The sequence below is a fragment of the Tyto alba genome, unplaced genomic scaffold, assembly GCF_018691265.1.
Source record: "Tyto alba isolate M040663 unplaced genomic scaffold, T.alba_DEE_v4.0 Super-Scaffold_9, whole genome shotgun sequence".
NCBI lineage: Eukaryota > Metazoa > Chordata > Aves > Strigiformes > Tytonidae > Tyto > Tyto alba.
In genome coordinates, this window is record NW_024881330.1 from 15,268,326 (window position 1) to 15,288,749 (window position 20,424).

At 40.1% G+C, this 20,424-nt stretch overlaps 1 protein-coding gene across 1 annotated transcript; it reads left to right on the forward strand.

Annotated features, from left to right (window-relative positions):
- The first annotated feature begins 1,407 nt into the window (after positions 1–1,407).
- TNFRSF11B (TNF receptor superfamily member 11b) lies at positions 1,408–18,270 on the forward strand. The gene is made up of 5 exons (XM_009963354.3): positions 1,408–1,775; positions 11,243–11,612; positions 15,252–15,446; positions 15,762–15,986; positions 17,142–18,270. Exons 1-5 carry the CDS (start codon positions 1,746–1,748, stop codon positions 17,528–17,530), a joined length of 1,209 nt encoding a protein of 402 aa, XP_009961656.1. The 5' UTR covers positions 1,408–1,745; the 3' UTR covers positions 17,531–18,270.
- The last annotated feature ends 2,154 nt before the right edge of the window (positions 18,271–20,424 follow it).

Genomic DNA, 20,424 nt, shown 5'->3' on the forward strand with positions numbered 1-20,424 from the left:
ATTGGAACTACTGTCCCTTTATCTGGGCAGTATGTTCATAAATATATCTAAGAATGGATGGTAAAGTGCTAAAATGTTCTGAAAAGCTTACAAGAACAGTTACAGCATCCATTCAAGGTGCAATAGTAATCAAGTGGTGACTACTACCCAACAGATGCCAGCAATACTGCCTCAGGTGGTAGGGTTTCCATGCCAGTTTTCACATCACCTCTTACAAAGAACTCATCAGTAATTCAAGTGTCTTGAATTTTTATCGTCCTGACAAGTGTAATCAGCATCAGTTTCAATCTTAGGTTATGCTTGATGGGTGTTCAAATGGTTACAGATGTGTAAGGAGGACAGCACAAGGCTGTCCTTCTTGAAGACAATGGTTTCCTGACTTAGCATGGCTGAAATTTCATAAAACAGTATGCAGGTTTTTTCCATCTCACTCTTTTGCCAATCCTGCACAGCTTTGTGACTCAACGGGGCAAAACTACACAACCCAGAGGCAACATGGGCCCCAGATTTCAAATGCTTGAGAGCTGGAATATCCAGAGCTGATGTTTTGGTCTGGCTTGTGAAAAGGGAGAAAAAAACATCCATGAAAACTGGAAGCACATCTAGGTTTGGCTTCTGCCCCGGGATCCCACAGCCTCCCATAATCACTTTCTGTATACCTGCAGTCTGGGAGAAGAAATTGTTTCTTCACACCTTTTCTTGGAAAGCCTTGCTCAGCCCCATGCGTGGTACACACCAGTTCCCTGGCGCTTCCAGGATGCCCTCTGAGTAATCCAGGGAGGCAAGAACAGCAGGCTTTGAACCTTACGGCTTTAGAAGAACGCTCTTTTCTAACTAAAATTGGCAGAAGGAAGAACAGGCCCTCGAGTGGGACTTCTGTGGGCATGGGCTTGCTGAAAACACTGACCGTGACTGGAAAAATCAGAACCGCACGTGCATCGTTCCCGCAGGCCTCTCCTCCTCACGAAGCCGCCCGGGGCTGGCGCTGGCCTCTGGGCAGCCGCACACCCGTGGTGTGGCGCAGGCCTGCCTTGGCGAGCGGCAGGGGCAGGGGGCCCTGCCTCGCATTCCTGCCTCAGCAGGGAAGGGAAACCAGCAGGCATCCTCCTTCCCCTCAGCCTCCCCCAGCCTGGACTTGGCTTCCCAGCCAGCCCTGCTCCTGGAAACCCTTGGGGAGCCGGGCCGAAAGGAGCCCTCTTCTTCCCCGGGAAAGGGCAGCCCCGGGTGTGCCGGGTGGCTGGCCCTGGGACTGAGCCTCCAGCAATGATTTTTAACCATGTTCCCCATGAGCTGGGTATGCCAGGGGAGCCGCTGTCGCCCCTGGGGCGCAGGTCTCCCCTCCAAGCTGGCTGCTCGGGGGAAAGGAGCGGGGGACAGCCAGCCAGCCAGCCAGCCGGAGCCCAATTAAACCCTCCCCTGGCCAGCCCCTGACACTCCCTCCTGCATTTTCCAGTCTGTGGTTACAGCACTCAAAGGGTTCCATTAAGTCATCAAGTTTTACAGGTTCCTTAAAAAAAAAAAAAAAAAAAAAAAAAAAAAAAAAGAGAGAGCGCGCAAGAGAGAAAAGTTTGGTCATGGTAGGGAATGAGTGATCAAAGCTGAGCCAAAGCTTCCTGTTACACCGGGACTATATATATATCGTGTCTTTAATGTTGGGGGATGTAAGCAGGCTGCTAGGAGACTGGAGCCGGAGCTGACTCTCTGCCTGATTTCCCAGCTCGCTGAGGTTTCTTCCACCGACCACAATGAACAAGTTCCTGTGCTGCACACTTGTGGTAAGTCCCTTCGGAGAGGTAGATAGGCTTTATGATGCATTACAGCTCCAGAGATCAGGCTGTAAAGGCACACAGATTTTCTTCTGGGGTTTTTTGTTTTGTTTTGGGGGGGGTATTTTTGGGGTTTGGTTTTTTTTTTTTTTTGCCTTCTCTCCATTTTCTTGGTAAACCCTTTTCGTTTCATCACACCGAGCTTTCCTGGTGAGGTTTGGAGTGCGATGGACACGTCCAGCTCCAGGGAGTCAGCAGGGATTTTCATACCATTCTTAAGGTAGTGGCATGATTTGTTTTTATTTTGCCTTTTTTCCTATCTTCCTCTCTCCTTTTGTAAGGCTTCATCATACCAGGCTGACACAAAACACTGCATCTAGGAATGAATTTAGAAACTGGGATGTTTGGTTTTGATTTACAAAATCTCAATCCCTGCCTGTCTCTGTAATCTGTGCTGCAGTGGCACTGGTCAGTAACTCAGATCCTGGGCTGGATTTGTTACCCGGGAAAACCACTGTGAACTCCAGAAAAAAATAAAGCACAAGCGTGTGGTGCTTGTTTTGGCTTAGAAAATTCAGCTTCATATGCAAGAAAGTGATGAATTAGTAGCTATGTCAGTAGCTATTACAGAAAAAGTTGTGTTATTAAATCTGGTATAAAACCCTGCTTTAATAAGTTTTTGTTTACTTGGTGATTTAGCAAGATACATCCAGATGCAAATTTAGAGATGTTAGCAGTGCAGTAAATCTTTCAAAATGTCATTTAATCCATTTAGCAGCATGGAATTGTGTATGATGTCAGATTAATTAAAACCTGAGGACAGATAGATACTGTGTAACAACTATTTGGAGGCTATTCATCTTTTGAATGAGAAAACATTCAAAGAAAAACATTAAAAATAGTATTCAGAGCAGGCTGTTATGCATGCCTGCACAATAACTTGCTCCTGGGTTGTTTTGGTGACTACAGTGGCATTAATGTTGTGACAGAGGGTTAGAACTGAGATTCATTTATTTTGAAAGTTCTTTATAAATGCAACGAGATTTCCAGGATCTGATGAGTAATGCATGTTTATTACTCTCTGTACAACTTTCTGAAAGAGCTTTTTGAGAAACAAACCCAAAGTAATTAATGGTGCAAGGGAAGCAAAAATTGTCAGGCTCGTGGTCAGCAAAATGAAACACAGGCTGACTTTATATCTCATGCATAATGTTGTGCCTTTTTTGTCTATATTAAAGCACGAGAAGTTAATCTGGGAATTTCAGCAATATCCTGTAATCAGCTTGGCTTTTTATCTGTGGCTGTCATAAAATAATCACATCAGTATTTTGATTTTGATTAAATGTAATGTGCCTGTTCATGTTCTCCCATAAAGTAATAGCATTCGGTGAAGTTCAGCATAATCCTCTGGCAGAGAAGTCTTGGAGCTGAAATATGTCAGTGGCAGGAGTAGATACCAGAGAGCTCCATAATTTGCCTTTTTTTTTACTATTTAAAAGCAATTTATTTAAAGTTATTGTGAAGTTTAAGTGCTGTCAGTGAAGTTTAAGTACTGTCAGATGTGCTAGAGCTCAGGAAAGTAGTTTTAGTACCTGTTTTATAAGAACACTCATAGGAGGCACAACAGCAGTTCAAAGTTGTGTACGTTTGGCTCACATAGCTTAAACCTAGTTTGGAGACAACCATAGCTAAAAAAGACTCTTTGGACATGTTGTACCTTCAGCCTTGGCCTCTTCGCTAAGGTTTCAGAAAGGGGACCTGCTGTGGTGGTGCATGCATGTACGTGTTGTTTGCTGGAACACTAAAACTGCTTACAAACAGACAAGCGTTATGAAATCAGACTGAATTGAAAGAAATTCCCCAGAGCTGGATCTCGTTACTTGTCACGTAACTATCTTGACCCTTAAACTTGACCTTTCTCTATTTTGGATCTCTGGGCGCATGTGACATGCTTTTTCTGGCCTGCCTGTTGGGTTTGCTGTGTGTAGGCAGCAGTGGCTTTGCAGCCCGCGAGGGTAGGAGTTATCTTTCTGTCTGAATTTCTTTCTGTCTGTCTGCATGTGTGTTGGTTAAAAATAAAACACCAAGGTTAGCAGAAGAATTTTTAAAAGATATTGTCACAATTTAAATAACACCCACTGTTAAAATCTCACTGAAACTTTAATTCTGTCCTTCTGTATTTAACTTTTATGCTAGAAGATTTACTATTCTGATGGTCATCCTGGAGAAAAACACCTGTTTGCACATAATACTGAACATACTGTTTCTCTAGGTAGGTGGTCAGTTGTTAGTAATTCTGTTCAGTGCAAAGGCAGGCTGTAGTCATAGTGGTAACATCCCAGGTTTGGGTTAGCTCTAAACCTTGCTGTCACTTTGGTGAATAATGTTCCAAAATATCAGTTATGGGTAAGACACATATTTTGGTGAGTAGCTGGTTATTCTTTCCTGCTTTCTCCCTCCACAAGCTTCAAGGCAAATATAATTCATATAAACTAAGACCTTCAATCTAGTACTTCTTTGATAAGATGTAAAACTGCTCATCAGCTGAATGTATTTTTCCTACCACTGAAAATGAAATAATAGTTTAGACCCCTAAATTGCTTTGTGAATGACAACTAATGGTGCCTCACAGAGTCTCTATGAGATCTGAATTGTTGACATATTGCTTTACTGACAGAGAAATTAAGATAGTGATTGATAGGCACAGTCTCAAATACAGGTGGCTCAGGAGAGTCACTAGTTACAATCCTTATGAAAAAGAGGAACCTCCACTTTATAAAGCATCTTCCATACACAAGTAGATCCCATTATGTCCAAAGTGAGTGGATTGCATTGAAGCAGTTGGCAGAATTGTGGAACAGCTTTATAAGCTAAACTCAAAGCAGTGAAAACGACTCCATTTTAGCCGTTGTTGTGTACCTGACACTCAGCTGCAGTTGCCCAAAAGGTGCTTTGTCTGCACTCTGCTCTAAGTGAGCCAGCAGCGACTCATGGGGCAAGCAGGGCTCCATAGCTGTTGGCCCAAAGAGGTTAAATTTGGTGATTCCCTGGGGCCCCCCAGAACAGCAAGGTGAGGAGGATAAGAGCTGAATATCTCCCAGATGGATGGGAGTCATTTCTCCCTAGATGACAAATATTTTACAATGGTTATTTGCAATAGACAGCCATGGTTCTGATCCAGCATGACACTGTCATGTGCTGGATCTAGAGATACTGTTTTGATTTGACAAGTTATTGATTAGGAGGACCTTGTTAATACTGCTTGGTGCTGTATTTTGCCACTGGGATTTCTCTGGGTCTGTTCATGATTTCAGTGAGGCATTCTGCCTTAGCACTGAGGGTAAGTGAAGGCCTCCTGCCTTAGCTTTGTCCAAATACTTTGTGTGGAAAGCAAAGTCAGAGAGTTGTGAGGTTTTACTTTGAACCCAATTCAAACACTAGGAGCAATCTGACAGATGCCTTGAATGATTATTTATCACACAGGAAAATATGCTTCGGAATAGTTGTGGAATGCGAAACAGAAACAGATATATCTTTCTCAGCAAATTAAATATTCTCCTTTGGTCTACAACCCAAAACCACAAAGCCAGGCTATATAATAATATTTTCATATGCTGAAAAGCCACTTTCTTTTCTCTCACAAAGCAGTGATTTAAGGGGATGATGCTTGAAGGATTTTTGCTTTATGTACTTTGTCTTCTGGTCCATTTTAATTCAACAAGAAAAAGCAAGTGGCTCTTTGCCTTACGTTTAAAGACGAAGGAAAAGGGCGTGTACTTTTTTCATGCCCAAGATCTGAAATGAAATTTTACAATCACATTATTTCTCTTTCAAAAGCATCTTCTAAGGGTTCAAATAAATGGACTGCACCGGCCTTTTATGTTAGTATTGTGTATGCTGAGATAAAGATGGTATAGAAAAATACAACTTCGGGCCTGATGTGTTAAGTGACACGGTCAAAGAATTGGTTTTTAACCTTGGGTTTTGCATAAGTTCTCAATATTTACTTGCATGACACTGACTTACACTAGATCTGTATTTCAGTATTTACAGCTCATCCCAATTCCTCACACAAAGGCAGTCATCTTGACAGGTACCTAGGATTTGGCCCAGCGAGACAGATAGATGAGGACTGAGTTTTTCAGTCCTTTCAGAACTGTGGCCATGACACTAGAACTTGGATTTCACCCAGTAGGTTGACAGATGTAGTTAATGATACCAGATTTTGTTTGGTTTGGTTTTGTTGTAATTATTTTGTTACTGGTAACATTTCCTACTCATAGAACAAAAAACCCCAACCTTTGGGAATTCTTTTTCAAACTGGGCCTTGCATTTTACTACCCCTAGGAAAACTGTTTACAATTTAGTGCACTCTGAATCAGACTAAGAGTTAATTTGTTGAGATGAACAAAATACTCAGTATCATTGGCTTCAATTGGTGTTGCAATATGAAGGATTTGCTTAGGATTTAAAACTGAAAGAAACTGCCTAGACCTTTTCCGTCCATTCCTTAGCTCTTCCAAGAAACCAAATGGTATACTTGCTTTCAGAAATGCATTGAGAGCTATATTTAAACTACTTGGGTTTCTTGCACCTGCTTCTCAGTAAAAGGCTGTTCCCAAACTTCCTCTGACAAGAGAATCCCCTTTTCATTTGCCAGCATTATCCTTTAATGGGGAAAGTTCTCTCTCTGTCTGTTCACTGTCTCTGTACTGAACCTATAGGTATTTTTGACTTGCCAAGATATTGAACAAGTGCAGATCCCTTCAAGATGAAGCTCTCCATTTCCTTCTAAACTTTCTCTGTACCTATTCCAGGCTGAATTAACCTCTCCTAAACAAGGATGAACAGAATTTTACACAATCTTCTGAATGACAAATCCATGACTTTGGCCTAATGTAGCACTGATAGACTACAGCTTTGGTCTCTTAAGGGTTCAGGGGTGAACGTGCTCATTGCCCCTTTACTTCTGATTCCAGCAAACTGAAGCCAGACTCCTAGTTTCTTCCTCCTTTCAAACTGGAACATGCCTTCTTCTCCTGCAAGAGCAAAACAGGCCAGTGCCAGCATGATTATCAGAGAAATCATACTTTCTGCGAAACTTTTTGGAAGACTAATGTTCAGAACTAATAAGTTCTGATCATGGCATTTTCATGTGCTCGGAGTGCTATTTCTTACAGCAGAGATTCAGGTGTTTAGTACATAGCCCACCTTTAAGTATTGGCACAGGTCAATCAGAGGTTTTATGTGGCTGAGAATCTGCTATGAAGTTGGTCATATCATAGTTTAGGAGGAGAAATGTCAGAAATTAAATGTCAAAAATGACATAAAATAAAATGCATTTAATTACCAATTTGATTTGGGAACATGCTTTTGAAGGTCCTCTCCTCATCATCCTTGTTTACTGTATTTTAGTTTGTGCATCAGAGCAGACTTGGAGTGCACAAAGTGGATTTACAAAAGTAAACTGGATTGATGAAAGTAAATACAGAGACAGACTCCAGAGACGCACCAGATGCACTGTAACCACTAATGCATGCTCAGTCCATGAGAGCAGACTGAAGTTAGTCCAAAATACCCCCTCTGAATCATGCATAATGTGTATGTCAGGTGCTTGGCACCATCTGTTTTGCTCTACAAATCTGCTGTAACAGGTGATCCAACTTGCTAATGTAAGCACAAATTCAGTGTGGTTTATGCCAGGAGAAAGGACAATTTAGTGATGTTCCCTTCTAGCTTATTCTTTGAGCTGGGGGACAAGAAGAGTCTTTTCGTTGTTTGTGCCAAGTTTCTGCAGTAAAACTAGTAAAAATTATACTTAATTGCCTTCTACCATTCTTCCTGCATTTTTGCAAAACTTCTGAAAACTAGATTGCTTTTACTTTGGCACTTGATGTAGGTTCAAGGATAACTTCTGATTTTCAGGTTGCGTATTAAAAATCAGAATACTCAGATGTGCTAGGTGTTTTCAGTCTGCACAGAAGTCAATCTTGCAGACCTGTTCTCTTAAGTATTATTAAAGAACCTACACTAGTCTTACAAAGAAGTGTGGTATTGCAGATTAGAGTCTAGAAATGTACTTAACAACATGCTAATGGCTGTACTGGGTCTAAATAAAAATTAATCTAGAGAAAATGCCCTTAAGAGCCCCACATGCTGTCTGTGGCAGGGCTTGATAACTGATGGATAGAGATGATGGAATAAAACGGCAGAAAAATAGTGGTATTTTTCCAAAACACTACTCTAGACTCAAGCAATTTGTGGTTTGGGATTTCCTCATCAAAAGGTGATGTTTATGTCTAATAGCCCTTTATTATTTTCCTTCATTTCTATGTCAAGTAACATTTTGAGCTCAAACATTTACAACGTGGCAATGAGTTGCACAGCTCACTATACTAATAGGATCATGGTAGTCAGACAGTAATAGTAATGGTAATCTAGCTCTATATTGAAAATTATGTATAAAATATTCTTGTAAAATACTGAGATATTGATTGCATTTATAACTTTAGTTTGACAGATGAATCTTTTGTCGTAATTGTTTACTAAATAAAAGAGCTGGATCCTGCATACATATGGCTCAGCCACTGATCAGTGGATTACTGCAGCTACATAACGTGTGTTTCTGGGAGAGAAAGGAAGGCAGGTGTGACCTGCTTTTCTTTTAAAAAACACAAATCAAATGCAAAGACTGATCATCCTTTTGGTGATGCTGATTTATTAATCCTATTATTATGGGGTTTGGTTATGCTCATTTAGATTAATAGTATTCTGGTTACCATTAATAGTTCATAGCTATCAGTACTTCCAAAGACAAAACTTCACATTGTCTCACACACATATTGCTCCAGTATTTTTTTTCTCAATTTTTCAAATCAGTTCCTCTCAAATTGTGTTGAATTGTTTTCAATTTTTATTGGCTTGCTTCACATAGCTGTAGGTTCCTCGGGAAGCAAGTGCCTGCATTTTCCTTACAAAACCCCATGCTTTCATGCCTTGATTATTGAATTTGAATTATTTTTAATCCTGAATCAAACTTCTCACTTGCTTCATACATAAAATGTAAATGGTTGAGTAAGGAAAACTGAGAAGATCTTGTTGCTTTTGCTCCTGCATGTGGAAGAGTGGAGTTAAGCAGTCATGAAATGGTCTGCCTAACCTTTCAGCACCTGAGAATGTGTCACCGAGGGCAGAGGCATGGCCCAGAGGAGCAGATTCTGTTGCACTAACATTTTGGAATTTGTTGTGAGCCATGCATTGCAGAGCAGGAAAACTGGTGTTTCTGCATGAGGATGTGCTGCCCTCACGTCTGGTTCCTGTCCCTAATAATTTTCACAATGTCAGATTTTCACCTGTGTTGCATATTGTCTTGGGTTTCCACAGACAGCTGCATGAAATGTGGGTCAATGCTTGTCTTTGTAGCATCTGTGCCTCATGTTGCAGTCTGTTATGTTCTGCAAAGGGAATGCGTGTGTCCATGCAAGTCTTGGACTCTGGGGTGCTGTATTATCTGTTACTGAATAAAAAACATAGAAGAAAACATGACTGTTCACATCAGCAATTAATGGGATTACCAGGACTTCCTTATTACTAGAGTAAAAGCTGTAGATTTACCAAGGGTGGATGCATTTTTCATCAGTGGAAAGCCATTCACTATTAAAAAATGTGCTGCACCCTCTTGTTAAATAGATCTCATGAAACAGATTCAGTCATTTAAGAAAAATGGAGCGATACATCAAACTTCAATGACTAATAAGGAATTTCTCACAATGAAAGCCATTGTGCACTGAGACCACAAGAAAAAGTGAGAACTCCAACTGTAGAAATCACAGATAGGACAAGTTACAGGGCTTAGTCAAGAGTCACTAGAAGAGGCTGTGGGGAATACCCATACCATCTGCATTTCGTTCTTCAGACTGTCTAAGTATAGCTGTATAAAAAGTGGATTCATAAGCAGGCAACAGGAGAATGCACTTAAGAATACTTTCTTAAGCAGTAAGTGTTCCTAATTTAGGTACCTAATATTACTTGGTGCAAGCGCTGTGACTGGTGATAATGCAGATAAATTATTAAATTGTCCTTTCCAACCTTAATAAGACTATCACTTAAGAAGTGCCATGCTGTGGCAGAAGTGAGGTCCTTAGATGAAGACTCTTTAGGAGATATGGAGTCTGAATGAATAAAAATAGTTAATTTCACTTACATTTTGGAGACATTTGCATTGGAAAAGAGGAAAATATGTTCTTGAAATTGAATTGGCAATTCTATACTAGCTGACTGGGATTAAAATAGCAACAAAGACAAGTCAGTTGGATTTATAATTTCAGTGGATACAGAGAAAAAATCTTCATTCAGAGTCAGTTTACCTCATCTTTATAAAGCATACAATTTTGAGAAGTGGCACGTTGGTCACGCAGCGCTGGGCCAGAGCTGGGTTCTCAGTGGGGAGAGTGAGCTGGCGGCAGACCCTGTGGGGCTCAGGGCAGTACGTAGGGACTAAACCCAAGAGTTATTTTTTTTGATAGGCTTGTGGAATCACAGAACCAAATTTTCAGTTACAGACCCAAAATTACATGATATGGAGGTTGTCCCTGCAGAAGGGCAGGGTCGTCTCAGATCGCTAGATCCCAGATCACACCGACAAAGCAGACTGTTGCAGGAAAGACAAGGGCTGTAATGGTCATGACGTGCACCAGCACTGAACCAGGTCCTCAACAGCCATAAGCCCGTGGTTTTACACAGCGGGTTGAGTGCATCAGCCTTGTCTCTTCCACCTTGTGTGATTAAGTACTTAATATACCCTTCATAAACTGCAGCATTTTTTAGCTCTGTCTGAAGCTTCATCTTTGTACTTGACACAGCTGCCGTGTTTTGTCACTAGAGCTGCTGCATTTCAATGCAAGATTAAATGGAAGGCATTGAAAAGTAACCTATATTGTTCTAGCTGTTCATTGCTGGTACAAAGGAAGATCATAAGGAATCATTTTTAAAGGTATCTGTGGTAATGGTGCAGTACGCTGGTCAGATTTGTATGCTCAGATACCATTTCTTTTGCATCTGAAGTACTTGGTATTTGAGAAAACAGGCGTGCATAATCCCCACCTTGCTGTGCATCGAGCGTGTTGCCAATGAAACTAATAGGCCAGGTTCTCTGGTGCCAGGTGGTAAAATGTCATTGCCTAGTGATATCAAAAGGGTGTAAATGGGAGACGAATAGGATCTACATGTCTGGAAGAACAAGGAAGTACTTACGTCGGGAAGATTTGCTGAATAAGAGCCTAAATTTGGATTCTTAGATAGACATGGTAGAGTCTGGAAGCTGGCTAATATTTTATAAATTTCTAACGCAAACATTTTTTTTTTTTTTTAAGATAGCAACACAATTAGACTCATAAACTCACTAAAATGTAGGTTTCTTTGTGACCACAGTGCTCCCCAGAACTAAAGTGAGCGATGTTTTATGTTCCCGTTGCTAGCTCTTGGACATTTCTGTTAAGTGGACCATCCAGGACAACTCTGCCCCCAAGTATCCCCATTATGACCCAGGTTCATCTCGTCAACTGCTGTGTGACCAGTGCCCTCCTGGGAGCTACGTAAAGCAGCACTGTACAGCCACCAGCCCGACGCACTGTGCCCCGTGCCCGGATCAGTACTATGCCGAAGAGTGGAACAGCAACGATGAATGCCAGTACTGCAGCGCCGTTTGCAAAGAGCTGCAGTATGTCAAGCAGGAGTGCACCAGCACGCAGAACCGCATTTGCGAGTGCATCGAAGGCAGATATCTGGAGCTCGAGTTTTGTTTAAAGCACACGGAGTGTCCCCCAGGATTTGGCGTTGCACAGCCAGGTATGTACCACTTGTCAATACGCACAGACTTAATTAGAGCTCTGCTGCATGTCGGTGACTCATGGCAGTTACAAGATTAGGGAAGAGGCTCGTCCAGATGAAATTACAGGACAGTAAATTGTAAAGCCAAATGAACCTGTTCCTAGCCTGCATCATTTGGACTGGAGCCAAAGGAACATTTCTCAGTGGAATACCCTGCTCCTACTGTAATATATATCTTAATGGCAGTAGCAAATGTAGCAAATTGCACTCTAATGATAAACATGATGGATTGCCTCTTTTAAAGGAACATTATCTGGAATGTAGTATTTGTGTGTGTGATAAATAATAATGTTTTTCATTTTGAAATCTGCTGTTTCAAGCAACTGTATATCTTGACAAACACCAGGAGCACTATGTGTTTGACACCAAGTGTATAATTACAACAATATTAATATAGCTCTAGCATCATAGCAATATGTGGTAATAATTAATTATCAGCATCCTAAGTGGAACTCTTAGGGAAACTGTTGCTATTATCTAACAAACAACCACTTCTTTGTCAAATAGGCTGGCATTGTGCTGTATGTCTGGTGGGAATACAGAGCAAAGTGACGCTTTTCAGTGGAGTGTATTCTTCATTTAAGACAACATAAATTGTTAAACCAATAATAAGTTAGTCTCTGAAAATAAAACACATCATTTATCATTTGGCAAATGTTGTGGCCCAGTTTAACTCCAGTATTTAATACAGCCTGAAAGAATTGTAAACTGTCTTTGTACTGGAGATTGATAATTGCCCAGAGAAGAGCACTTAGGAAGGGAATACAGAAAATCAAAGCGTCTCAGACACGAACCCATAGGCAACCAATCTCCAGACTACTGAATTACTTCCTTAGGAGTTACATATATAGAGTGAGAAACACTGGGGCTGGCCTGTACATTTTAGAGCTATGCTGAGTGATGGGTTGTGAGTCCTTGCTTGGGTTATGAACATCTCATTGGAGAACAGCTTTGATGTAAGGAGTAATGTCGCTGCTGTAGCTGCTCACTAGTCCCTGAGTAATTGGTTAACTAAGCATTACACACATGCCCTTGCCACTGTTAAGCATTTCCACTGGCAGCTACTGCATTTCCATATTATAAACCTTCATTAACCTAAATCGTTATACCCAGGGGCTTGGGTTTAATGAGGTTCTACCATACCTCGGCAGCAAGTCAAAAGGGGCCAGAAACAAAGTTCTCAAAAAGACCATTTGGGAGATGAACAAAGAAATATAAATCATCTGAACAGTCAGCCTGCTGCAGCCCTGCAAACACAGGGAAACTGCGGCAGACAAATCTGAATCCCTCAGTTCAAAATGAAACAAACTTTGGAAGAAGATAAATTGTTGAATCGTGTCATTTATTGGAAAGTTGGTTTCCAAAAGACCATCAGAATGAACCAGCTAAATCCAAGCAGACCTCAAATGAGAAATGAAAACATTGTAAAAATAATTTCATCCCCCTGTGTCAATAAGTCAGTTTTTGAGGTGAGGGATCAGCTAAGAATGTGATGAGCATGGACCACACTGTGTTCCTGCTTTCTGCCCTATGAGAGCCTTGAACTTTTTAACGATGTAAATTCAGGTGAAATAAAACCCAATTGTAGAAAAATATGCTTCCACTGCCACACAGGGAGATGGTGTGGTCCAGTGTCTCATTCAAAGCTTGAAGCATTAGAAATCTGTTTCCCCACTTCTGGTCGCTCATGTTTACGTTGGGCAGATCACTTTACTTGGGTAGTCCCCTTTCGTGAGTGCAGATTAAGGTTGTGTTCCTTTCTGCCGCGGTCGGCCCTGTATGTGGCAGAGTTTTTAGCAGCAATGCCCTGTGGAAGCAGCGCTGCTACGAGGCAGCACAATCTCCCCGGCGGTGGCTGCCGTTTCCCCGGGGAGGATGGGGGATTCCGGGCACACTGGAGGGAGCGGCAGGAGCGCAGCTGGGCTGTGACGGTTTGTGCCCTGAACAGGAGCGGCCAGATAAGCAACGAAGAAGAAGCTGGCAAAGCTGGGAGGTGACTTTACGCTCAACCCTGAGAACGCTGATGGATTACCCGGTTTATTTCCCTCTTTAGCCACAAAGGTTATACAGGAAGCTCTGCGGAGAACGACGCGCAGTTCGCAGGGACTATCCTTTCTTCCCCTTCCTTGCTGCCAGAACACAACAGCAGCGTGTCTGTAGCCGGGAAAGTTGCTAAAGATTCAGCTATCTCAGAAAAGCTAATTGCTGCCTGGTCAGGTGCAGGTGTTGGCTGGAGTTTTGTACAGCCCAGAGCTGCAGGCAGTGCACACCGTGCAAGAAAACGCACGGGCAGATGCTGTTGCTGCAGCTTGGGCGCTGGCTGCAGAAAGCAGAGGCTTTTGGTGGGTTTGGCAATACACAGGGTCTCTGATTTTTCAGATGCACAACAACTGAAAACTTCTCTTTTTTTTTTTTTTTTTCACTTGTCTGATGAAAGGAGTGCTAGATCTGGTGTATGCAAGTATTGCTCTTTCTTTCACAGCTGGTTGAAAACCTGAGCTTCTTACTCTTTTTCTCTAAGGAAATGCTCCAAATAAATAAAATTTACTTAAAATCAAGCATTAAAATATGCATCCACATGTAAATACTTCCAAAATACACTAGATGGAGGCATTTTCTTATTCAACTATAGTTTCCAATTATTTCCAAAAAATTTTAGGCATGTGCCTAGTTCATGTTCAATAATGCAATATTAGATATCAGACTTCAGGCACGTGCTGACTAAAGATGAATGAAGAGTGAATATACAGCAACTATTGGTGCTGTTATTTTCCTGCCACTGGCCATTAGCCTGTTTGCTTTGTTTCACATTTCATACATTAATTTCATTGCTCTTCGTCAGTGTGATAGAACCATATATTGTCATCCTGTTGTATCATATATTTTATTCTGAAGTAAAACTATGCCTTATGAAAGTAAAACACCAAGCAAAACTTATGTATGTATATTAAATATTTTTGCTGTATTGGGCAATCTACTTCCTTTGCTTTTAATAATATTTTATTCAAGCACAGAAAAAAGTTTAAAAATGTTACTGAAATTCAAGTTTCTTGTATAATTTAATATTTGATAAGGGAAAGTACTCTTCAGAGGGTATTTGCCTGAGTTTAGTTGGGTTATATTTTTAGCTAGAAATAAAGTAACCCATTTGACTAAGGTTCTGGGCAGATATTAGAGTACAATTTAGACCAGTTCCTTGTGCCATTTAATTATTTTACAGAGTATTTGTACAGTTGAAAGATGAAGGTCAGACATCATGTAATATCTGAATAGACTCAAGTAATTACTGGTTTAAAGATATTACTTTACTAAATTACTGATTTAATCAGTAATTACTGATTTTAACAAGTGTATTTAAGAGTACTATTTACTCTGTTACTCTAGCAGGAACATGATTCTTTTGAAGAATCTTTTTTGTTTTTAAAAAATAAAAGTGGGCGGGTTTTCTAAATGTGATTTCTTCATAGATCAGAAATGTGAAAAGCAGAGGCATGACAATTTAGAGAGGAGTATTTTCTTTTATTTTTGTATTCTTGTATTTTTTTTCCACAGTTAAGGTTACATGTAATTGGATGCATTGTCTTCCTGTTTCCACAGGTACCCCTGAGAGTGACACTGTATGTAAGAGATGTCCAGAAGGATTTTTCTCAAATGAAACATCATCCAAAGCAGCCTGTCTAAAGCACACAAACTGTAGTGCACTGGGTTTCAAAATAGCATTGAAGGGAAATGCAGTTCGTGACAACATCTGTCAGGAAAATACAGATACAGCACCTCAAAAATGTGGAATAGGTATGTATCATATTAAGGAAGAGTGGTCTGAAAACATACCTTTAATTATAGTTAAAATGAATGTATTGGCATTTATGATAAAAATATCTAGCTTGTTAGCCATTTGTCTGCTATAGTGATGGCCATCGTAGAGTTTTAATTATTGTAGGTCAGACCAAATGGAACTCAAGCAGAGAGAGCAACAGCAGTATCAAGAACACTTCTTAGTTTGTTTTTTAAACATTTTTTTCTTATCATCCTTGCTCTTTTTTTCTGAGACAAGCAGGGTAACAGATCAGAACAATTGACATATTCTTTTTCTCTTTCTCATTTCAGATGTAACCCTGTGTGAAGAGGCTTTGTTCAGGTTTGCTGTTCCTACTCAGCTCACACCTAACTGGCTGAACATACTTGCAGACAGTTTGCCTGGGACAAAGGTTAGCACAGAAAATATCGAAAGGATTAAACAAAGGCATAGTTCTCAAGAGCAGACCTTCCAGCTTTTGAAATTATGGAAGCAGCAAAACAAAGAACAGGATATGGTCAAGAAGATTATTCAAGGTACCTTATTTTGATAGCACATATATTAAAAGCAACCTTCTAAATGACATTTTAAAAATTGCTTGGGATCAAATATCTCCTGGTGATGTGTTACGCTCTGAGGAGGACCCGCAGGGCTTGACAGAGATTTATCAATGCAGAGAGCACAGTGAAGTCAAGGGTAAGCAGGAAGAGAATTCAGCTTCTCCTGATCATTGGAGGACGGATTTCTTCCCAGACTTGTAGCCCCTCTTGGGAGCATGTGCGGTGTCACAGCCAAGATCCCCTTTTGAGACTGCACAACGTAGGAAGAATTTTGATCAAGTGGTGTTGATGTTTCTCACTGTTATATCTGAGCAGTGGCTGTTGAGGTTAGAGGGAGCTGGGTGCCTGCAACTGAGAGTGCAATTTGTTTTCTATAAAGTGGAGACTGACAGCTCAGACTAGGACAGTTATGCATGGAAAGGGGACGCACGGGAATGAGGAATATACAGACAGGCTTTCCCTTCTTTCTCCCTTCAGGTAGCTATTTGTCGTGCCAATTCACCACTTTGTGCTGAATCTGCCAAGGCAGGTGTCAAAGGTGAAATAATCCTGCAATGTTAACCCCAAGGTTTTTATGAGAGTTAGGGCACCTCTTTTCATGTAAGACACCATCAACAACCACTGTATTCAAATGACCTTTTGTCCACTCGGAATAGACTTGAAAAAATGCTGCAGAAATGTTTTTTTCTCCCCTCTCCTATTTAATATATATGCTTATGTCACTGTGAAGTGTCAATAATACTTCAAAAATGAAAATTACTATTTTAGCAAAGCTTGCCTAGACATTTCTGAAGAAGAAGAGCAAAATTTTCATTCACTGGAACCAAATATTAGCCCTCCTATCACTTACACAAAACATTTTACAAGATAGATGAAACAAGCATATAGCAATAAATACTTGCTATGAAGTTTGTTTGTAATTTGGGGCTGTTTGTATTTGCAAAGTTGATTAAATTCTTAAGTGCTTTTCATAATTGAAACTAGAAAAAAGAAGCATCACTGAGAGAATTGTTTGAAATAAAGCAAAAAAAAAAAATTGGGAAGGAATATTCACCTTGAAATTTTGGAATTGTTTTTGCAGTCCATGATAAAGTAATGTATTGTATTTACCTCTCTTTTCACTTTCCATAGATATCGATCTCTGTGAAAATAGTGTCTTAAAGCATATTGGCCACCCAAACCTCACCTTTGAACATCTCAACACACTGATGTCAAGCTTACCAGGCAAGAAAGTGGGAAAAGAAGATATCGAGCGCACAATGAAACTATGCCAACCTACAGAGCAAGTTCTGAAGCTTCTCAATCTGTGGAGAATAAAGAATGGTGACCAAGACACCATTAAAGGTTTAATGTATGGACTGAAGCACTTGAAAACATACCACTTTCCAAAACGAACCATCCAGAGTCTGAAGAAGGTGATTAAGTTTCTTCACAGATTTACAATGTATAGATTATATCAGAAACTCTTTTTAGAAATGACAGGGAACAATGTTAAATCAGTAAAAGTAAGATGTGTCTAATTCAGATTATTTTTCATTCTCCACTGACTATTTTTCCCTAATTACTGCCAGCAGTAATTAAACTGGAACATTGTTTCCCTACAATATGTCTTACTATTTATAGAAATGCCTGACTGGAATAGCTCTAAGTCTTTTGCAGTGTTTTTGGAGGTTTTTTTAAACTAAAATCACTTTTGTAAAAGCTATTAACCTGTTGATAACACTAAGAGCCTGATTCTGCATTTTTGCACATTCAGAGTTGAAAGCCCCACTATAGTCACTAGGTGAGAAAAGAATGCTGGACCAGGCTCTACTACAGTATTTTCTATTTATATTCTTCGAGGAATAAACATTTTTTTTTTGTACATATTTATTAAATTAAATGGAAATTGTATGAGACTGAATTTTAGGAAGAGAAATGAAAAGCACACTGTATATTTTCTAGTTAAACAAAAATGATCCCATATATTTTTCTGGCAAAATTTTGTAGCATGCTCTGAGAGTTATTAATTTCTTTACATTTTGTATTTAAAAAAGTATTATTGCTTAGTTTTATTTGTATAAGTTGTGGTATCTTTTGGTAGGGATGTTTTAATTTATCCAATGATTTTAACTCAAATACAGTGAAAATACAGAGTAAGTGACCTGAATATTTAAATATTCTGTGAGGAAGTGAATGTACCATATTTAAGAAGTTGGATTTTTATATAGAATTTCATAATCTTATTTTATAAAACAATTAAATTTTTCAGTTTACTGTTTGACTGGTGTTTTACTTTTGACTCTGAAGCGGGAACTAATAACAAAGACCGACCGTGTGGATCTCATGCCTTATGTTGGGCTTAGCTCTCTGCTACTCCTCATCTGGTCTAGTAGTAAATATGTGAGCCAAGTAAATATTGACCAGCACTGGATTTCATGGTCACTGTAGGTGAAAGAAGGTAAAAAGTATTAAAGGTTCTAGTTCAGAGGGCCCAGGCGGCTGTGATGCAGCCGATTACAACTCCATAGACGCATTTGGCCCAGCATCACTCTTGGCCCGGTGTCATTCTTGGAGAGCTCACAACCTTTGCCCTAACCACAGCTTGTAATTTCATGGAGGAAAGATGATGCATGGCCCTGATGGGCTTGGAAAGCCTCACATATTGCCAATGTTTAAAGGAAGGGAGCACAGAGAGGTCACATAAAAGAAAAAAAAAATAATTTACCATTGCCCTCAGCTACAGAATGAGGCACCTGCAAATAGATGGGCCCCCAAAAAAGGGAAGACAGAGTGTATGAGTGTTATTATCAAAAGCTCGCATAATTTTAAGGACCAGCGATCATTCACAGTGCAAGCCAAAGGCTTTGGTGGCTGCAAAAAAGACTGTACTCTTTTTCTTTAAACAAAGCGAACAGAGCTTGAGTATTCAACATATTATTTTCCCTCGTGTAAAGGAAGGGAAAGCCATCAGTATTTATTCTTGTATGACAAATATCCCTCTGTTACAGATGACAGGATCTTCAGCAAAGAATGAGAAAGAGATTCCTGATAGATATGATATGCTCGCATCAGAAGTGCTCTCCTTACAGAGAGTACAAATGGGACATATTGCTTTAAAATACAGGGATTTCATTTTTCACTGTATCCTCACATCACTTTTTGTATCAAAAGGAATAAACTTGCTTTTATATTTCACGTGCTATATATTAGCATCTCACGTGCTATATATTAGCTGAGAAATGGAGCTGAACACACAAGAATTTCCTAGTTTTGTGTTGATTCAGTTGAAATAATTTACTTACTTTTACAACACAAACTGTTTTTACATATAATTAAAAGATGATAACAACAGAGTCTCAAATTTGCAAAATAAAGACCAGATGTTTCCATAACTGTGCCAGGTGTGGACGTTTGGGGTTTTGTAGATATTAAAATGAGAATAATCATCTCACTGGAAGCAAAACGAAGAGGATCCCACATACCTCTTATAAACATTTCCATCCTAATTCTTTCTGTGTTATCTCTGTTTAAAATGACAATTTAGCAATTGATAATATAGTCTCAAGTGGTAATATGGTTAAAATTGTAGCAGTGGAATCAGTTTAACAGAGCTATTGGCTAGAGAAAAGCACAGTTGCTTCTGACTACACAGTACTGCTTTTAATCTATACATTCATGCTTTCATATTCCAACTAAATGTATGTAACTCATTGTAAATAACACTAAGTGTTTGTGGTCCTTCACGAATGACAATACTGAAGAAGGTGCTCAGAGCCACAGAGTTTATGCTATAGCATATAGTTTATGCTATAGCTAACATATGATCATGCTATACTTCACTACAGTAGAATATAGCTTTGAATTTCCTGGAAAACTTTAGCATTGAACTATTACCTGTGCCTTTTAAAATGGGATTTTTTTTTCCCCTCAAAGTTACATCTGTTAAATGAATTATACCTGTTAAAGCTGATTCAGCTAACCAGGTGCCAACACTTCTAAACCAGTTTATGCTTCATTTATCAATTCAGCTTTACTCAGCTGGAAGGAATCAAATGCTTCACATCCTGAGCAGGCAACACTTAAACTTTATTCCCTTCCCCAAAGAGCCTCCAGCCCAAAATAGCCAAGACAAACAAAAGCGAGACCCAGGATAATGAGGGAGAGGGTGAGGCAAACAGAAAGTGGGAGGGTTGCTTGGAAAAAATGTGGGTTTGGGGGTGGTAGTTTGTTTTTCAGGGAAGGCTGCAGGAGGAAAGAGGAGGTGTGCGGCGGGCAGCAGGTAGGAGAGGGGTCCCCGTGTCTGTGGCACAGAGGAAATGTGGCTGTGGGGAGGCAGAGGTGGGGGGAAGGCGCCAGGGCTGGGGACAACCAGTCTGAGCCGGGCCTTGGGGGTGACACAAAGAGGGATGCTGTGCTGGGGTACCCTGACCTG